At 29.3% G+C, this 21576-nt stretch overlaps 1 protein-coding gene across 11 annotated transcripts; it reads left to right on the top strand.

The window, feature by feature from the left end:
• The first annotated feature begins 374 nt into the window (after positions 1-374).
• On the top strand, positions 375-21069 carry LOC105339578 (axoneme-associated protein mst101(2)). 11 transcript variants are annotated; one of them, XM_066087092.1, is made up of 51 exons: positions 375-456; positions 1478-1504; positions 1621-1689; positions 1974-2012; positions 2198-2227; positions 2348-2416; positions 3119-3163; positions 3307-3357; positions 4212-4280; positions 5884-5967; positions 6703-6762; positions 6885-6992; positions 7109-7144; positions 8018-8080; positions 8180-8248; positions 8797-8880; positions 9001-9060; positions 9202-9297; positions 9529-9558; positions 10603-10650; positions 10862-10930; positions 11431-11514; positions 12143-12202; positions 12282-12389; positions 12535-12564; positions 12748-12795; positions 12887-12955; positions 13090-13173; positions 13850-13909; positions 14248-14277; positions 14464-14511; positions 14603-14671; positions 14806-14889; positions 15565-15624; positions 15711-15818; positions 15962-15991; positions 16172-16219; positions 16311-16379; positions 16514-16597; positions 17055-17114; positions 17200-17307; positions 17451-17480; positions 17661-17708; positions 17800-17868; positions 18003-18086; positions 18538-18597; positions 18683-18790; positions 18943-18978; positions 20171-20197; positions 20308-20401; positions 20528-21069. In XM_066087092.1, exons 2-50 carry the CDS (start codon positions 1502-1504, stop codon positions 20398-20400), a joined length of 3078 nt encoding a protein of 1025 aa, XP_065943164.1. In that variant the 5' UTR covers positions 375-456; positions 1478-1501; the 3' UTR covers position 20401; positions 20528-21069. The 11 variants fall into 11 exon arrangements, with proteins under 11 accessions (XP_065943164.1, XP_065943171.1, XP_065943165.1 ...); XM_066087099.1 differs by having other exon boundaries at positions 1475-1504; positions 3311-3374; XM_066087093.1 differs by having other exon boundaries at positions 1475-1504; positions 8018-8077.
• The last annotated feature ends 507 nt before the right edge of the window (positions 21070-21576 follow it).

The following is a 21576-nucleotide window of genomic DNA, read 5'->3' as shown; positions in this document are numbered from 1 at the left end:
TAATTTTTGTTTAATTTTGCAATTGGTTAATAAATACATCATAAATACAGTATCAACGGATGTTTATTTACAGAAATATACAAGGTTTCTTTAAAAGATAAATAATACCGAATTTTTTAAATATGTTATTAGATAAGTAATTATGTTAAATACAGCAAATTTTAAGCTCACAAAGCGAATTAAAAATGTTATAACTATAATAAAAAGAGAATAAAAGTTTATTAAAAACGTATTAAAACTTTAATAAATTTTTTTCAGAGTCACCGTTTTGTTTAGTATGTTTCTCTTTTTGCCATAAGAGTATTGGACATCAAAAAATTTTCCAAATGCATTTTTTAAAATTCTTAACTTTATGCATTTACACTGTATCATTTCTTTTAAAAGGTACAAAAGACTGAAACAAAAGACAAATTTAAAACCAGCCGGAAAAAAGAAGGGACTTTAAGTAAAACGCAGGTAAAATGATTCCCTGGTCGGAGGGTTGAATAGTAAAACGTATGAAAAAATGATTTAGACTGTTATAATAAATATTGGTTGAAGTACACTTAAATAGAAGATTCTGTATAAAACCATATTATTTTCTATGCTTAGCAAGAAGAGAAAAACATAACACGAAATGGTATGAATTATTTCTGAAAATATTGGGATAAAGTTTGTTTGATTATACTATTGATAAGAGAATCTTAATATACGTATACACAAATATCGGTATATCATAGGCATTTTCAAAAAAATTGAAGTAAAATGAATGGAATTAATCTCCTTATTATGCTTAAATGTAATAATTAGGATTGAAACAATTAAATTTGGTTTTTACTCACCTGTTTATAGTAGGATGCATCAAGTTAAAATCATTAGCTTTTTTTCAGCAGTACCATTTCTTTAAACGTTCTGTTTTTATTTGACACTAGTAATTATGTATTGTTTCAGTTTACTTAGATATACAGCTCATGAGTGTTACGATTTTTAATGAACAATATTTCAATTTCTTGTCTAAAAACTAAACATTATAAAATTATGATGAGGTGTGTCAAAAATCACATCAAAAATATATTTTATCCACCTTTAACTGTAAAATCAAATATACTAGGTTCCTATTAAAACAATACTTGGGAATGTTAAGCCACCAAAAGTTTTAGTGTGTTTCTATATTTTGCAATAGCTTATTGTAGTTTTTTTAGTCTGTAAACAAATCCTTTATTCTAACTTATTCTCAATGTATGTACATGTACCCTATACTATTTCTAAAAATAAAAAAGAAGAAAAGGTTCAAAAAGTTGAAACAAAACAAAAAGTAAAAACTAGTCAGAAAAGGGGGTTCTGTAAGTAAAATGCAGGTTAAATTTCACATTTTACTGCTAGGTTAATGAAAAAAAAGTTGACAAATGAAGTAATTTGTTTTGAACAAAAATCTTAGTTTACCTCAATGCAATATACTCAGTCTGTATTAAAACATACTTTAATATTTCCTCAGCAGGAAGAGAAAAAGCATCGACACAAAATGGTATGAAAGGTTTTTTTTTGGTGGAAATTCTTCGATATAGAACGCATGATTATATATAATATGTTAAATATTTATCCTATTTACCAAAGGCTTTTGCAAAAAATCTTAATTTATAGAAAATTATGCCGGAATCTGGAAAACACAGAAAAATTACAGAGAAAGTTACAAAGGTCCCTTTTCAAAAGGTGCTTAGAGTTTATCATTTGTTCAAATGAGATCAAAGATTAACAGTTTGTACCCAAATCTTAACAATATCAGTAATAATTAAGATTACCCTACTTTTATTGGCAATTCATTTGATGCAAGTAATTAAACATAAAAAAAGTCATAATGGTAAAAATGGTAGATTTCAATTTACACTTTGTACTCAAACAAATTTCTAATGTGTCTGAAAACTTTATTTACTTTAAAATATGTAAACGTGTTCTAATAGTATTTATTCTAAATTCATTTACCATTCCTAATGAAGAAAGATGAAAAAGAACAAAAAGCTGGAATAAAAGAACAGGTAAAAAGTAGCATGAGAAAAGAGGGGTCATTGAGCAGAACTGATGTATTATGATTAATTTTACTGATAGTTTGATGATAATGAACAAATATAAATGGAATTTAATAGTTTCAATAAATATTGATTAAAGTACATTTAGTGTAGTGCAAAATTCTGTATAAATTTATATCATCACCTTTCTTTAGCAAGAAGAAAAACAAAGTAGACACAAAATGGTATGAAAAATCTTGGAAATACTCTGTTATAGTACATTTTAATAGACTAACAACAAACTGTTTTTATTAAGCAGAAATATATACCAAACGTATTCAAATTGAAAAACTTTTAATTTACAGAAAATAAAGCCAGAAACTGTAAAGCATCGAAAAATTTCAGAGAATGCAGCAGAGGTTCCTTTTCCAAAGGTAATTTAATAGTTTGTTAATTTCTGATTATTTATTTACATGCATCCTAATTATACTCTCTCTCTCTCTCTCTCTCTCTCTCTCTCTCTCTCTCTCTCACATTGATTTTTTGCATTTACGAGAGAGAGATAATAATGAAAGTAAATACTTATCCGGCGTCCTACTGTTTGTTCGTCTGTCCATCTGTAAGTACATATGTGTGCTGATCTTTAAACACTACATTCCTAAACCTTAATTTTTTCCATACATTTAGGGGGGGGGGGGTTACATTTTATCAAATGAAGAGCTTCTTTCAAACAAAACAATATAAAATAACTCTTAAAATAATTTAGGAATGCCTGAAGACAAAAACCCATTTAACGTTTTATAAATTGAAACTTTTCAGCATAAGAATGGTTCAAACTTATTTACACCTAAACAACTACGTTTGAGAGAATGATCGACAAAATCTGGAGTTGGGGTTGTTACTAAGAATTTTGTCATTCTGAAGCATTTGAAAGCTAAACATGGTTGATTCAATATAAAAGTGATCTAGTTTACAGAATATTTTACATTGGCATTATATAACCTGTTTCTATTACCATATATGTACATATGAAATTGCACAGCGAGGCAGCAATGCAGTACACTTGGATCAACGTAAACATTAATGCTCGGTTGGCAGTGTGGTTCATGGGCCTCATTTTCTTTTTTCTTTTAAAGAAAGGAACCAAAGAAGGAGGGAAAACTACTCCCCACAAAAAAATGGTACGTATATCAATCCTCTCTAAAAGGAACGAATTTTGTTCGAAACTCTTATAATCAAATTGTAAGACGCTTTGATTTTAATTTAATTATTTTATGTTATATTTCAAATTATATTTATTATTCAAGATTTTTTTTATTCTAAGAAAGGAACCAAAGAAGAGAGGAAACCACAGTCTTTTCGCCACAAAAAAATTGTAGGAATGTTGTTACAGTAATAATATTTTTTTTTAGTTAAAATTATGAACTGAAGTTGCTTAGTACCTTTTTTGAATGCAGAAAACACACACACAGACACACACAGACACACACATATATATATATATATATATATATATATATATATATATATATATATATATATATATATATTCGTGAACGATGACGTAAATAACTCAGCGCGACTCCAAAACAAGGTGACGTCATAAAAGACAGTCAGTCAAGGCAAGTAAACAACGGACGCGCAATGCGACGGTTTGCTATCATAACGGATATAAGGATTTGCGAATTACTGTGAAGTAAAATCAGGTAGAACATCTGTATGTTAATTCTTACGGTCGATGGAATATCACTAGTGACCGTTTGATGCTGAGGATATTTTGGAAATGAACTTTGCGCAAAATTGAATTCGTGAATTCTTTGTTGAGCTGAGAAAATTACGGCAATCTGTTTTCAATTACTTTCTTAAATTTTGGTTTGTTTCTTCATATAACAAAACAAATGTTGACTGTGTTTTCGGGCAACATTGATTATACAAGCCCCCCTTGGGACGAAAATATTGCCCTCCGCTTCGCGTCGGGCAATATTTCGTCCCTCGGGGGCTAATATAATCAATGTTGCCCTCAACCCCAGTCAATATTTGTATAATATATATAACAGTGTTATTATTCAAACGGATTTTTTAACAAAATCAAATTACATTTATTTATTTGTACTAAAAAATTGTTAGGGCCTCTTTTTCTGTATATATTTACGTTCTTTAATACAAATGTCAGTTATCTAGAGTTGTTGGTCTTTTTTTTTTATCTATGCATAAAACTTTAATTTCCAGAAAGTGATGCCAAAGACTAAAAAGCACCGTAAATTATCAAAGAACGCAGCAAAAATTTTCTTCTTAAAGGTACTATGAACTTTTTTAGGTCATTTGAGTAAACTCTTGTGACCTATTGCTATCCGTTTTCGTCTGTCTTCTTGCGTCGTCCGTCGTGCGTTAACAAATTTACATTTTTAACTTCTTAAAAACTATACGGCTAATTGTTACCATTTTGGGTTTGAGGCATCTCTATGGGAAGAGGAATCTAAATTGTGAAATTCGTGGCTCTACAACCCCCTTGGCACCAGAAGTGGGGCCAAATATGCCCAAAAAAGCCAAATTTTCAAAAACCTTCTCTACTCCCAACACATGTGAAGAAAAAACTGGTTGCATGGTTATGATGTCCATGAAGGCCTCTACAAAAATTGTGAAATTTATGGCCCCTGGATCAGGGATTCAGGCTCTAGGGTGGGGCCAATATGGCCATATCGTAAAAAAGTATTAAATCTTAGAAAATCTCCTTCTCTACTCCCATAAATATTTGTTAAAGACTAAATGCATGATTATGATGTCTATGAAGGCCTCTACCAAAATTGTGAAATTCATGACCCCTGGGTCAGGGATTCAGGCTCTAGGGTGGGGCCAATATGGTCATATAGTAAAGATGTATTAAATCTTAGAAAATCTTCTTCTCTAACCCAATATATATTTGTTAAAAACTATTTGCATGATTATGATGTCCACTATCAAAATTGTGAAATTCATGACCCCTGTGTCAGAGGTTCAGGCTCTAGGGTGGGGCTAATATGGCCATATAGTAAAAATGTAATGTCTTAAAAAATCTTCTTCTTTACTCCCAAACATGTGGTCAAAAAACTGAATACATGGTTCTGATGTCCACTAACTCCTCTACCTAAATTGTGAAATTCGTGGCCCCTTGGTCAGGGTTCAGGACAATATGGCAATATAGTGTTAATGCATATAATGTTTTAAAATGTTCTTCTCTTTTCACACACATCTGTATGAAAAACTGACTTCATAATTATGTTTACCTGAAAGTCCTCTACTAAAATTTTAAATTTCATGTCCCCTGGAGTATTGGTTTTGACTCTAGGGCAGGGCTAAAATGGATGTATAGGTGTTAATGCATATTATGATTAAAGATTATCTTCTTTACTCCCCCACACCTGAAAGGTTAACTGAATTCATGATTTTGTAGACCAGATCTTTAAGTTTTTCACCAAAACTATAGGTTTCAGAGTTCTTTTTGAAAGATTTCAGGCAGGGAGGTGGTAATCATTACAAATTTATAATTTTTCTACTCCAGAATGAAACCCAAATAAATGAATATGAGACTCCTCGACAAGTTTGTATATTGGTTATTGCTACTCAGGTGACCGTTGAGGCCTATTGGCCTCTTGTTTTTTGTATCATCTATCAATATTAGTGGAAAACTGGTATCGGTGTGTGGATGAAATTGCATCAACAGATTGGCAAGTACATGTATAATAATTTACAGAAGATTGTTAGATTGTAAATTTTCTTCCTCTTGACTCTTGAATAAAAGAAACCAAAATAACCTGCTTCAATTAGCTATACGTAATAAATCAGTTTTTCGTCCAATAGTTTTGTTTATTTTTCAATATACAGACTTAAAACAGATGTTTTCTTACATTTTTCTTTGTTTTAGAGAAAAGAGATATTAAAACAACTTGAAGAGAACAGAAAGAAATACAAAAGTGCTAAACAAAAGCTCTTGGAAACAAAGAAAAAGGTAATATTTCTATTTAATTAGTTTCAAATTCACAATTACTGTTATTAACTCATTTTAACATAGTTTAGTTGTGAACATTTTAGGAAGTGGAGATTTCTTTTAACTTGAAACTGATAGAAAAGAATGAATCCTCATGACAATGTCATGAATATTGACGTTAAAAGCAGAGTTGGCGGACTGAATCGGTTTTAAATAAGCATCGGTGTCTTAGAAAACAGTTTTACGGCAGGTCAAATACTCTTTACCCTTGATATATAGATCCATGTTGTGAAATTCTTTATCAAAAAGTTTTAAATGCTGTGTTTATCTACTGTTTACTAGATTTTTGAAAATTTTGGAGAATTTATAAAATAGAATTTGAAGTAGGTCTGATGATTAACTATTTTGAAGATGAGATAAATTTGTGCACATGTTGGGTTTCCATTTACATTAAATAAAGCTTTTCATGGCTCCTACTTTAAAAAAATGAACATGATACTATGTTCACTATACATGTGAGACTATTCAGAACTCCTATCCAAAATAGTTCCAATGAAGTTTTTTTTCTAGCGGAAGACACAGATTATACATGCCTTTACTTAAAGGAGCAAGTTGTTAAATATTGAATGTTTATTTCTTTTTTCAAGTTATACATGTAACTTATTTGAGCTTCAAAGTAAGTATGAGCGATTTTGTACAAAAGGGTTTTGATGATAGGACACACAGATAGTTTTAAAGTTAACCATTTTTTTCCAGATACAGGATAAAAGAAAAGAAAAGAAAGATTTGGCGTTACTTCCAGCTAAATCTGTGAAGGTGAGGCATTTACTTTAAATCCAAAGTCGAATTTAAAACATCAAGAGAATACAGTATTATGTTTTTGTTTCATATATTGTATACTTTGTATGACCAAATGTGTGTTTTTTAAAATATTTTAGGATAAGAAATTGATCAATAAACGCAAAAAAGAGATTGATCAAAAAATTAAAAAATACGTAAGAATCTGTCGTGTGTCGGTGAAGGAGATGAGAAGATGGCGGAAAAGGGTATTGAATTTATTTCCTTACTAAAATGAATAAAAAATAAATGAATCGTATTTTGTTTATCATATTTTAAGTTATTTTAATAACATATAATAAAAGAAGGTTTTGTATATTTACAGCAAAGAAGACTGCAAAGGAAAAATCGTTATGATTTGGTAATGTGTTTTTTATAATCGAAATTAAATACATGAATACATGTAAAGGACTATATATGATAAGGGCCTAAAATGGCCCCCTAAAATGAACATCATCATTTTACTATCATTCTTTGTTTTCTTAGTACAGATATGTATGTGATGTGTTTACATAATATTCATTTTGGTTCAAGTGCCCACAATTTAGAAATATGACATTGTCAAGACAACCTTTTCCCGCCATTTTTGCATTTTTAGCGTAAAACAGCTTGTTTTCAAGCAGTTTTTCCTTCCGAAAACAAAGAGCGCATTCTTGAACAAATAAAATATTTTAATCAGAGATGTATCAAGCCAAAACTAATAAGTGACAAAAAAAATGTCTTTGTTCAAGCATGCGCTCTATATTTCCCATTCGTAAATAGATAAGAGAAATGTCAATTTTTGGCTGAGTTTCATTGAATTATAGAAATGGTGTAACTTCTGACGTCATATACTGCCAGTGAGTGCAAATAAATCAAATAAATAGATGAAAAATATATTTTATATCAACTCTTCTAAAAAATTAGTTAACATTTTATTGTACCCGAAACACTTAAAAAATGGCGAATTATGGGGGCCAAATTTAACTCTTATCATATATAGTTCTTTAATGAATCTGCCATTTTGCCCAGATTTTTCTTAAAGGGCAAAAAGCTTAAATGATTTACGCTTGTATAAGATAATTGTAACCGAATGGAATAAAAGATATACATTGAAAAAAAGTTATTCATATTTACTGTAAAAGATTTTAAATGCACAAGACACTTTTTGCAAAAGTTTTGATATTTTATAATAGTATCATTATCCTTTAAAGATTAAACAATATTTCAAATTCCAAGATTTTCAACGTTTCAGGTGTTTTCAAAGAATGTGAAAGAAAAGGAGAGAAGAAAACACCAGAAACATCGTATCATGGTTGTAAGATTTTTGTGCATTAGTGTAAATACATTTTAAAGTTTGTATCAAATCTGGCCAGCAGTTTATTTTGTACATTGTATTCTATATCGATATTTTCAGAAAATACTACCAAAGACAACAGGACATAGACATGTAAAAGGTGGCGCAGCCAAAGTTCCTTTTTCAAAGGTAATATATGCCGTCGCCTTCAGTCAAAAGTACATTTACAAAATTAACTAAAGAACTTGATATTTTGAAGAATAATTAAACTATTCGTAAGCCTTTATAAGGTGTTATAGTAAATAGTTGCAAAGCTTACTATTCCTAAAATAGTTAATAATTTTTTTTCAAATCATGGACCATAATCGTTAAACTTTTCACCAATATGTATTGACTATAGAGAAGGAAAACAAATATTGGTGATTTATTTCAAAATACTATCTATTGGTCCGTTAATTTTTATGCTAACGTTTAACTTAATTAAATCAATTAAAGCTGATAATTATAAATGTTTCCTTACAAAATCAAAGACAAAATTGTCTATGAATTTCCAATTATGAGAAATTTCACTAGGGTTCATCTGTTCTTAACTACTTTGAATTATTAATTTCATATACATTTTTCTATAAACATGTTTTGAATTGAATTCGAATGGCGGATGTTGATGGAATTCGATTTTTGTTCCCACAAGCCCGTTAAGCTTATAAACATCTTGATTGTATGATTCAATATTCTAGAGAAAAGAAATTTCTAAAAAGCTCGAAGAAAACAGAGAGAAATACAACAAAGCCAAGCAGAAAATTATAGAAACGAAGAAAAAGGTGATATGTTTGCATTGATAAACATGTATATCAATTACGAAAATTGTATAATGATCGTTTGTAGGACTTTTCAGAATGAACACCGAAGTTTACCAACTGTCTTTTTGCATTTATTTTTAGATCCAAACGAAACTTAAAGAGAAAAAAGAACTTATGCTGCTTCCAACCAAAACAATACAGGTAATCCATGCATTCAAATATAAATATTAGTGTATGCTTCGTGAATTCCCTGTTTATTAATGACGACTCTTTCAATTAAAAATTATAATAAAACAAAAAGGATTGTATTGGTTACTTTTGTTGTTGGTTTTATTGTTTTAGGAAAAGAAATCCATTAATAAGCTAACCCGACAACTAAAGACGCTTCTGCGAATTTGTCGCATCTCTCGTAAAGAGATGAAAAGAAGACGAGAAAGGGTATATGAATGAGTATTTAAGTAAAATTTAAAGTAATGATATTCATATAGATGGATGACAGTATCCATTCCTTTAATTCAGAGAAGTATTGTTTTCTAAGCATGTTTCCAGAAGTTGTTTACTGAAAGCTAGTTACTTCCAACAAAATGAACTTTGTGCACGTGAGAAAAAATGCGTATTTTTTTATGTTAACAGGTTTTTTTTAAAATCTGTTTTATGTTATTTACACAGAGAAGAAGATTACAAGAAAAGTATCGGAGGGTACGTTTCGGGAATATATCTTACCTAGAGTTAGAAAAAGTCAGTAAGCAAATCATTCTGATAACAAAAATATCAAGGCTTAATCTTAAGGATGACGTTTACTCAGAATGAAAAAAAATTCCACTGATGATAATGAAACCCCATCTATTGTATGTTATAGACCTTTGATTATAGTGTTATTTTTCACTTTCAAAAAAGTAGGTCAATGACCTACTTTTTGAGTAAATGGCCATTGAATATGTTTTGAAAAATCAAGGAAAATCCCATAAAATTTTACACTACAATTGAAATTTTCTTAATTGTAAATATATTTCAAATAATAAAACACTTTAAAAAATGTAATACATTTTATGAATGGCAGTGGCACTAGATAGGTACAAAACATTAAGATTTCAGCTACAATTCGAAAAAATATTCCAGTCCGAATTTCCTCGATCAGTTTTCAAATTCCTACCCATTTTTGATCTAAGTTTACAAAAAATTGAATGATGATAATACAGAAACATTTATAGCATTGAACTACTTAAATTGACCTTATTCTGTTGGCATAAAATTTATATGAGGTCAATGATCAAAATTTTGAGATATGGTGTCTTCTATCGTTTTTAAGCATTTTTTAATATTTTCGCAATTCGTGCCATACAATTATTTTAATGAATAAGTGAGGTAAAACCAGCAGAAAATATGAAAAATTATATAGACTAAATTATAAAATCTTAACTTTCAACATTAGAGTACTGCCAAAAATGTTTTAGCGGAAAACAAAATCTGCAAAATTTAGTCCGAATTTCCTCTTTTTGGCTAAAAGTCTATTTTTGTTAGACCCTAATTCCGTAATAAGGTAAAAATATCAAATGTTTTGTGAATAATTATTCATTTTATTAATACTTTTTTTGTTTTGAACAAATTTTACTCATTACGTTGAACTTTATAACAATCCGAATTTGAGAACTCAAACCCTGAGTAAACAACACCCTTAATGACATTTATTATTTTTTGTGTCCAATACCTGTATTTCATAAATTTTGTTTATTTATATTGAAGGAATGGGTTCAAAAGCAAGGCACAAGAAATCGGAAACACCGTATTATGGTTGGAAATCATTTCTTTTTGTTTTGCACACATTAAGTTTCAACTTAAATCATCCCATTTACATAATTTTTATTTAGAAAAAAATATTTTAATGGTATATTAAACTCATTACAGAAAATTGTCTCGGGTGCTGGAAGGGAAAAATATTTACATAATACTTACTGAAATAATAAGCTAATTCAATCTGTATTTTATACAATTTTTCCTTCAGAAAATTATTCCAGGATCAGGACGAGAAAGATATGTTCCCAGAGGTGTTGGTAAAATTTCCTTTTCAAAGGTACATTAAACTCGTCTCTTAAAACATACAGTACTGTGAAGTCTGTATTTTATCGGGGTATTCTTCAATGTCAGCAAACAACTTAGCAGTTGTCAAGTCACATGAAACGAAACAGAGTAAACAATTGTTTGATAATTATATAAACAAGTCTGGCGCCATGCCTTTGTTTTATACATACCTGTTTTGTTTTAAGCTATTTTTCCCTTTTGGTAGGTCGTTAAGAACACACAAAAACAATATCTAGTGTATGTCACATTATAAAAAAGAAGATGGAGCTTTGTTTACATAGCAAGAGTTATGAGCAGTGTATCTCATTTATATCCCCATGAGTGAATTTCGGTTCATAATAAAAATACCTTAATCAGGCATTATGGACACAAATGTGACGGAAATGAAAATAAAACTATAACCTCAAATCGTAATAATAATCCTGTGAATACATGTGATTTTTTAAAACTAGTTTTTATTTAGTTTTGGGGATTTTGGTAATTCTTTTTCAGAGAAAAGAACTTTCGGAAAAGCTAAAAGACAACAAAACGAAATACCAACAAGCGAAACAAAAACTCTTGAAAACAAAGAAAGAGGTGATGTTTTTATTCAAATAGAAACAAGAAATGTAATGCATGGTATTAAAAATGTTATTTAATTGATCCTTTTTACGCTCACCAAGACGAAATCGGAGGAAGCTTATCCATGGCGTCAGCTTCCGGATTGGCTAAAGATTTTACAAAGAGCATGTACTGTATTTTAAGTTTTTCTTGACCCATTTTCGCCAGACTGGCTTGGATGGTGCATCTTGGCATGCTTCTAAGCTTAACGGACTTGCATGCTGAATCAGAGTAATACTTTTTAGTTGCCAGACGACGTTTTAGAGGAAGTTAATTTTTTTGGAACATGTGCCTATAATAACCATAGAATGCAATATTGTGTTGTTTCATATTATATGACATAGTATTGTTTACAATATGATACAATATGAAATTTAATATTAATGTATAAACAATAAATTAGTGTATCATAAGATCAACCAGAGCATTCCATTTGCTATTTTGATACAATATGGTTTTAAAGAGTAATGTCTCATCTCAGAGAGCTCTTTTATATTTCATTACTAGTTTTTTTTTTTTTTTTTTTTTTTTCTTTTTTTGGGGGGGTGGGGTGCATTTTGTTTCAGTATTTGTTTCATTACAATTTTAAAACTTTCAATTCTAGCTACGGGCAAAAATCAAAGAAAAGAAAGAACTGTCGTTGCTACCAGCTAAAACATTGAAGGTAAGTTATGAATATGTTTGAATATGACAAGGTCAATGTTGTTTTTAATTGATTAATTTCTCCTGTGTCTTTTTTTAAGGAGAAGAAATTGATTCAGAAACGCAAAGAAAAGTTAAAACAAAAAATTAAAAAGTACCGAAGAATCTGCCGTATTTCCGTGAACGAGCTGAGAAGAAGTCGAGAAAGGGTATTGGTTTGGTTTGTTGTAGGAAAAAAAACTTTCGATTTCAAAATTTATATGTAGGCATTTTCCCCACAATTACTATAAGTAAACAATAAAAATAAATTCCTAATTATATTTCAAATGCTGCTTTTTACTTGAATTTACCCAGAGAAGAAGACTGCAAGAAAAGTATCGAAGGGTATGTTTTACGTGTTCTTGGTTTTCACTTCATTGAAAGACGACAAAATTTTAAAACAAAAATGACTTATTTAATGCATCTGGGAAAAAAAAGTCATATTAATTTTAAACAGAAAATATGAAAAGTGGTTTTTTTTTTTAAATCTTTTGATATTCATGATACGTGTACTTTTTTGTATTGAAGGAAAAAGTTATAACTAAACGTAGAAGATATCCAAAAAAACATACAACGGTAAGAATATATTTGTGTTTAAAGTGAGCATAAAAATGCTTGTAATCTTCAAATTCAACTCAAGTTATGTAGGTTCTACATAATATTTCAGAAAATAATCCCAGGAGCTGGGAGAAAACCATATGTTCCCAGAGGAGGGGTCAAAATTTCCTTTGCAAAGGTACACTAAATAGTCTTTAAATGCCTTGTTCTTATTATGGTCGATTGATCAGAATCAATTATAAGACATACTAGCATTTAATTTTTTTCACCTGTTTCTTTCTTATTTAAGTATTTTATATGTTTCTATTTCAGAACAAAGAGATTCTCGAGAAGCTCAAAGATAATAAAAAGAAATACAAGCAAGCAAAGCAAAAACTTTTAGAAACAAAGGAAAAGGTAAATCGTACAATAAGAAAAATCTAGCCTGTTAAGTGACCCACTTGTGTGGAAGGGATGAGTCGTGATTTATTATTGTCTTAATCGTTGAAGGAATAATGTAGCTCACTACACCTTGAAATAGTTTCTCAAATCAACAGAAAATTATTTAATAATGATATATAGCATTATGCATGATAATTATATATCAAAGTCAAATACGCAATAAATTGCAAATTTGAATGTAAAACTATAAGATTTTCAAGCATTTAATACTTAAATCGCCACTCTGTGACGTAATGTCTTTAGAGGTTAAGGTGGTGTGTGACAATTTCATATTGTGACATATTCCGATTGAAATAAACAATAAAATCAAGTGTAGTTTGTAGAAATGTTTTCTTTCCCGAAAATATTACCTAACAATGAAGCACAATGGGTGAGAGCATTAACCACGGATCTGTAAGTCGTGAGTTCGAATACCACTGGGGCCTTTATAATTTTCACCTTTCCAACAATTTTTCAAACATTTTTTTTTTGGTTAAATATTGTAAAATTTGAAAATTGTAAATCTGTAAAAGTATTTTGATTGTATTGTTCTTTTATCCGCGTTAATATCGACATGTTTCCCATACCACCTTAAGTGTTGCTGTATATAATGAAGAATCTTGATAATTTTCATTTTTTTCTTTAATTCTAGTTACGGTCAAAAATCAAAGAGAAGAAAGAACTGTCGTTGATTCCAGCTAAAACATTGAAGGTATTTATAAGTACACTTGTATAGTAAGAGATTAAAGGTTTATAAAATCGTTTAATTGCTGTTGAAGTAAATCTAATCTGTTTGAGATGAAGAAATTGATTCAGAAACGCAAAGAAAAGTTAAAACAAAAAATTAAAAAGTACCGAAGAATCTGCTGTATTTCCGTGAAGGAGCTGAGAAGAAGTCGAGAAAGGGTATTTGTTTGGTTTGTTGTAGGAAAAAAAACTTTCGATTTCAAAATTTATATGTAGGCATTTTCCCCACAATTACTGTAAGTAAACAATAAAAATATATTCCTAATTATATTTCAAATGCTGCTTTTACTTGAATTTACCCAGAGAAGAAGACTGCAAGAAAAGTATCGAAGGGTATGTTTTACGTGTTCTTGGTTTTCACTTCACTGAAAGACGACAAAATTTTAAAACAAAAATGACTTATTTAATGCATCTGGGAAAAAAAGTCATATTAATTTTAAACAGAGAAAATATGTAAAGTGGTTTTTTTTTTTTGAAATCTTTTGATATTCATGATACGTGTACTTTTTTGTATTGAAGGAAAAAGTTATAACTAAACGTAGAAGATATCCAAAAAAACATACAATGGTAAGAATATATTTGTGTTTAAAGTGAGCATAAAAATGCTTGTAATCTTCAAATTCAACTCAAGTTATGTAGGTTCTACATAATATTTCAGAAAATAATCCAAGGAGCTGGGAGAAAACAATATGTTCCCAGAGGAGGGGTCAAAATTTCCTTTGCAAAGGTACACTAAATAGTCTTTAAATGCCTTGTTCTTATTATGGTCGATTGATCAGAATCAATTATAAGACATACTAGCATTTAATTTTTTTCACCTGTTTCTTTCTTATTTAAGTATTTTATATGTTTCTATTTCAGAACAAAGAGATTCTCGAGAAGCTCAAAGATAATAAAAAGAAATACAAGCAAGCAAAGCAAAAACTTTTAGAAACAAAGGAAAAGGTAAATCGTACAATAAGAAAAATCTAGCCTGTTAAGTGACCAACTTGCGTGGAAGGGATGAGTCGGGATTTATTATTGTCTTAATCGTTGAAGGAATAATGTAGCTCACTACACCTTGAAATAGTTTCTCAAATCAACAGAAAATTATTTAATAATCATAGCATTGTGCATGATAATTATATATTAAAGTCAAATACACAATAAATTGCAAATTTGAATTTAAAACTATAAGATTTTCAAACATTTAATATTTAAATCGCCACTCTGTGACGTAATGTCTTTAGAGGTTAAGGTGGTGTGTGACACTTTCATATTTTGACATATTCCGATTGAAATAAACAATAAAATCATGTGTAATTTGTAGAAATGTTTTCTTTCCCGAAAATATTACCAAACAATGAAACACAATGGGTTAGAGCGTTAACCACGGATCTGTAAGTCGTGAGTTCGAATACCACTGAGGCCTTTATAATTTTCACCTTTCCAACAATTTTTCAAACATTTTTTTTGGTTAAATATTGTAAAATTTGAAAATTCTTACTCTGTAAAAGTTTTTTTGATTGTATTGTACTTTTATCTACGTTAATATCGACATGTTTCCCATTTATTCCACCTTAAGTGTTGCTGTATATAATGAAGTATCTTGATAGTTTTCATTTTTTTCTTTAATTCTAGTTACGGGCAAAAATCAAAGAGAAGAAAGAACTGTCGTTGATTCCAGCTAAAACATTGAAGGTATTTATAAGTATATATGTATAGTAAGTGATTAAAGGTTTATAAAATCGTTTAATTGCTGTTTAAGTAAAACTAATCTGTTTTAGAAGAAGAAATTGATTCAGAAACGCAAAGACAAACTTCAACAAAAAATTAAAAAGTACCGAAGAATCTGCCGTATTTCCGTGAAAGAGCTGAGAAGAAGTCGAGAAAGGGTATTTGTTTGGTTTGTTTTAGGAAAAAAACTTTCTATTTCAAAATTTATAAGTAGGCATTTTTCCCCCAATTACTATAAGTAAACAATAAAAATATATTCCTAATCATATTTCAAATGCTGCTTTTACTTGAATTTACCCAGAGAAGAAGACTGCAAGAAAAGTATCGAAGGGTATGTTTTACGTGTTCTTGGTTTTCACTTCATTGAAAGACGACAAAATTTTAAAACAAAAATGACTAATTTAATGCATCTGGGAAAAAAAAGTCATATTAATTTTAAACAGAGAAAATATGTAAAGTGGTTTTTTTTATATTTTGATATTCATGATACGTGTACTTTTTTGTATTGAAGGAAAAAGTTATAACTAAACGTAGAAGATATCCAAAAAAACATACAATGGTAAGAATATATTTGTGTTTAAAGTGAGCATAAAAATGCTTGTAATCTTCAAATTCAACTCAAGTTATGTAGGTTCTACATAATATTTCAGAAAATAATCCCAGGAGTTGGGGGAAAACGATATGTTCCCAGAGGAGGGGTCAAAATTTCCTTTGCAAAGGTACATTAAATAGTCTTTAAATGCATTGTTCTTATTATGGTCGATTGATCAGAATCAATTATAAGACATACTAGCATTTAATTATTTTCACCTGTTTCTTTCTTATTTAAGTATTTTATATGTTTCTATTTCAGACCAAAGAGATTCTCGAGAAGCTTAAAGATAACAAAAAGAAATACAAGCAAGCAAAGCAAAAACTTTTAGAAACAAAGGAAAAGGTAAATCGTACAATAAGAAAAATCTAGCTTGTTAAGTGACCAACTTGCAAAAAATTTTAAATTTGAATATAAAACTATAAGATTTTCAAACATTTAATATTTATAAATCGCCACTCTGTGACGTAATGTTTTAGAGGTTAAGGTGGTATGTGACACTTCTATAGTGTGACGTATTCCGATTGAAATAAACAATAAAATCATGTGTAATTTGTAGAAATGTTTTCTTTCCCGAAAATATTACCTAACAATGAAACACAATGAGTTAGAGCGTTAACCACGGATCTGTAAGTCGTGAGTTCGAATACCACTGGGGCCTTTATAATTTTCACCTTTCCAACAATTTTTCAAACATTTTTTGGGTTAAATATTGTAAAATTTGAAAATTCTTACTCTGTAAGTTTTTTGATTGTATTGTACTTTTATCTACGTTAATTTTCATTTTTTTCTTAAATTCTAGTTACGGGCAAAAATCAAAGAGAAGAAAGAACTGTCGTTGGTTCCAGCTAAAACAATGAAGGTATTTATAATTTATTTCTATAGTAAGTGATTAAAGGTTTATAAAATCGTTTAATTGCTGTTGAAGTAAAACTAATCTGTTTTAGAAGAAGAAATTGATTCAGAAACGCAAAGACAAACTTCAACAAAAAATTAAAAAGTACCGAAGAATCTGCCGTATTTCCGTGAAAGAGCTGAGAAGAAGTCGAGAAAGGGTATTTGTTTGGTTTGTTTTAGGAAAAAAACTTTCTATTTCAAAATTTATAAGTAGGCATTTTCCCCCCAATTACTATAAGTAAACAATAAAAATATATTCCTAATCATATTTCAAATGCTGCTTTTACTTGAATTTACCCAGAGAAGAAGACTGCAAGAAAAGTATCGAAGGGTATGTTTTACGTGTTCTTGGTTTTCACTTCATTGAAAGACGACAAAATTTTAAAACAAAAATGACTAATTTAATGCATCTGGGAAAAAAAAGTCATATTAATTTTAAACAGAGAAAATATGTAAAGTGGTTTTTTTTATATTTTGATATTCATGATACGTGTACTTTTTTGTATTGAAGGAAAAAGTTATAACTAAACGTAGAAGATATCCAAAAAAACATACAATGGTAAGAATATATTTGTGTTTAAAGTGAGCATAAAAATGCTTGTAATCTTCAAATTCAACTCAAGTTATGTAGGTTCTACATAATATTTCAGAAAATAATCCCAGGAGTTGGGGGAAAACGATATGTTCCCAGAGGAGGGGTCAAAATTTCCTTTGCAAAGGTACATTAAATAGTCTTTAAATGTATTGTTCTTATTATGGTCGATTGATCAGGATCAATTATAAGACATACTAGCATTTAATTTTTTTCACCTGTTTCTTTCTTATCTAGGTATTTCATGTGTTTCTATTTCAGACCAAAGAGATTCTCGAGAAGCTTAAAGATAACAAAAAGAAATACAAGCAAGCAAAGCAAAAACTTTTAGAAACAAAGGAAAAGGTAAAACGTACAATAAGAAAAATCTAGCCTGTTAAGTGACCAACTTGCAAACAATTGTAAATTTGAATATAAAACTATAAGATTTTCAAACATTTAATATTTATAAATCGCCACTCTGTGACGTAATGTTTTTAGAGGTTAAGTTGGTATGTGACACTTCTATAGTGTGACGTATTCCGATTGAAATAAACAATGAAATCAAGTGTAATTTGTAGAAATGTTTTCTTTCCCGAAAATATTACCTAACAATGAAACACAATGAGTTAGAGCGTTAACCACGGATCTGTAAGTCGTGAGTTCGAATACCACTGAGGCCTTTATAATTTTCACCTTTCCAACAATTTTTCAAACATTTTTTGGGTTAAATATTGTAAAATTTGAAAATTCTTACTCTGTAAAAGTTTTTTGATTGTATTATACTTTTATCTACGTTAATTTTCTTAAATTCTAGTTACGGGCAAAAATCAAAGAGAAGAAAGAACTGTCGTTGATTCCAGCTAAAACAATAAAGGTATTTATAATATATTTGTATAGTAAGTGATTAAAGGTTTATAAAATCGTTTAATTGCTATTGAAGTAAAACTAATCTGTTTTAGAAGAAGAAATTGATTCAGAAACGCAAAGACAAACTTCAACAAAAAATTAAAAAGTACCGAAGAATCTGCCGTATTTCCGTGAAGGAGCTGAGAAGAAGTCGAGAAAGGGTATTTAATTTTCCTATTACATATGCAGTGATAATGCTAGAAATTGAAATTTGATACCCAATCAGAACGATAACAAATCACATAATGGTACTAGAATGTTAAATGTATAAACGTTGAAATCCCATTATATGTGAATATTTCATGTATTGCAGAAAAGAAGATTACAAGAAAAATATTTACCTCAGAAGGTATAGCATAATCAAAAACATTCATCACTTCTATAAAAGAAATGTTATTCAAATTTCAACATGAAACCTCAAGTGAGATTAAGAAAACTCTTCACTTTTGGTTTCACGATACCTTTTTTTCTGAAAAGAGAGAAAAAGACTTTAATACAAACATTCGCGTAAAAAGGTAATGCCACTCGGAAAAAAGTTGCGATTTGTTCGTTAAACTAATTGGTCGTTGACTTTCAAGATAAAACTACAATTTCGATGGATGCAAAATTTTTCGATAATGAGTTAAGGATTACGTTTACTCAGAATGGAAACAAATTCCACTCATGATAATAAAAAACCATTTATTGTGTGTTAAAAGACCTTTTATTGTACTGTTATTTTTCACTTTCATAAAAGAAGGTCAATGACCTACTTTTTGAGTTAATGGTCATTGAATATTTTTAAAAATTTAAGAAAAATCCCTAAAATGTTTACACTATGATTAAAAAATTTTAATTGTAAAAATAATACAAGTGGTTAAACTCTTTTATAAAAATGTAATACAGTTTATGAATCCCTACACAGTTTTGGTTCATTTTAACAAAAAAAAACTGACTGATGATAATAATAAAACATTTGTAGCATTAAAATGATTATATTGACATTATTCTGCTGCTACAATTTATACAAGATCAATGATCAAAATTTTGAGATTTGGTGTATTTGATTGTTTTTAAGCATTTTTCAATATTTTTGTAGTGTGTGCAATACGGCTAACTAAATGAAAATCGGTGGTAAAAACAACAGAAAATATGCAAAATTATGTTGACTAACGAATAAAATTCTTACTATTAATATTGTATCGCTGCCAAATATATTTCAATGAAAAACAAAATTTGAAAAAAAAATCCTCTGTTTTGCTAACTTGAATTTTTTTTTAACCTAATTCCATAATAAAGTAAAAATATCGAATGTAAATATCAATAATAATTCATTCAATAATAATTTATGTGTTTAGAACAAATTTTACTCATGACATTTACTTTCTAACATTTGAGAACTCAAACCCTGGGTAAACAACGTCCGTAACTTTTAAATCTTAAATGGCATTTCAATTAGAAAAGTCTTATTTGAAAAAAGGTTCAATTTGATAGGCCAAAACTGCATGTAGAAAAATTATGAAAAATTGTTATTTTTTTGTATTCATTTATTTTTTTCCTAGACAAAACAGAATAAAAGGAAATCAATGGTAAGATTATATTAAAGTTAATCTTAACCATTTTTTGTTGGTATTTGGAATAAATTTATCACAATGAGATATGTCGGTGTTATACAAATTATTTATGGATACTATTGCAGAGGATAGTGCCATCTAATAGAAAGACCAGAAAGCTCACAAAAGGGACTATGAAAATCATGTTTAAAAGAAGGAACCCAAGTAAAACCGCGTAAAGTAATGTTATTTTGGTGTGGTTTTTTTTTTTTTTTTTTTTTTTGCAATTCAAAAATCAGAGAGAGAGAGAGAGAGAGAGAGAGAGAGAGAGAGATTTGTTTATATAACTACTTGTACTAATTTCAGAAATTTCATCGCAGTGATCTGATACTGAAGTATATACGAAAGACTCATACATAAGAATATTTACTTTATGACAACTGGGCGGCAAAGAAAATTTCCTTCTAGCTTGCAAGAAATATAAGCTTCACTGGCAAGGAAAATCATCGAACAAAAAGCTGACAAACATTGTGAGAGAGAAAGGACAGCTAACATTGCCGAGAGTGACTGTTGACAACGCGTAAATTATGTGGTCTGTGATATTATTGAATTAGAAACCATTATTCCTTTTTCTTTTAACTACTTTCCATTTCAGACATTTTAATGGAAATAAAATGTAGACTATGGTGTAGGTTATAGAAAAAATATTTCCTTACCTTCAAAAAGTTTAAAAATTACTTCAAAAATGTACATATTACGTACCGGTAAGTTGATAAACTAGTACTTTATTCCTGATCATATGCTACTGAAAATTATTATCCTTTACTTCTGTCATCAGAATATTCTATAGCTGATTCTCAAACTGATCTTGTTCTTTTGTGCCATTAAAAGCTATTATAAAATGTAAAGCATATTTATTTTCAATGCCATTGCAATGGTTCTGTGAGTGATCATCTGTCTTATTTAAGAATTTGTCAATTTTTTTACCTAAATATAAGCTGGTTTTGTGCTCATTCAAATCATTTTTCTGGAAATCTATCACTCAAAAATTAACATGGTTAATCAAAAGCCTAACCAATTTAGGTGGTTTGGAACATCTGCCGATATCAATGTGGATTAAAATATATTATAATCAAAATATCTTTGACGGTTGAGAATTTTCAAAATTTACAATATTTAACCAAAAATACGTTTTAAATTTTTTTTGGAAATGGTAAGATTTTAAAATGCCCCGCGGGATTCAAACTCGTGACTTACAGAATCGTAGTGTACCTTCTAACCATCCCCCTTTAACCTACTGCATAACGCTTTTGGTAAAGAAACTATATAAAAAATGAAACTTGATTTACTGTTTATTTTGATGGATAGTTCGTCACAATATGGGAGGTGTCCCATGCATACCACCTTAACATACT

Source organism: Magallana gigas, chromosome 6 (genome assembly GCF_963853765.1).
Source record: "Magallana gigas chromosome 6, xbMagGiga1.1, whole genome shotgun sequence".
In the NCBI taxonomy this organism is placed as follows: domain Eukaryota; kingdom Metazoa; phylum Mollusca; class Bivalvia; order Ostreida; family Ostreidae; genus Magallana; species Magallana gigas.
The sequence above is the reverse complement of the archived record's forward strand: the minus strand, read 5'-3'. Positions and strand labels throughout refer to the sequence as shown.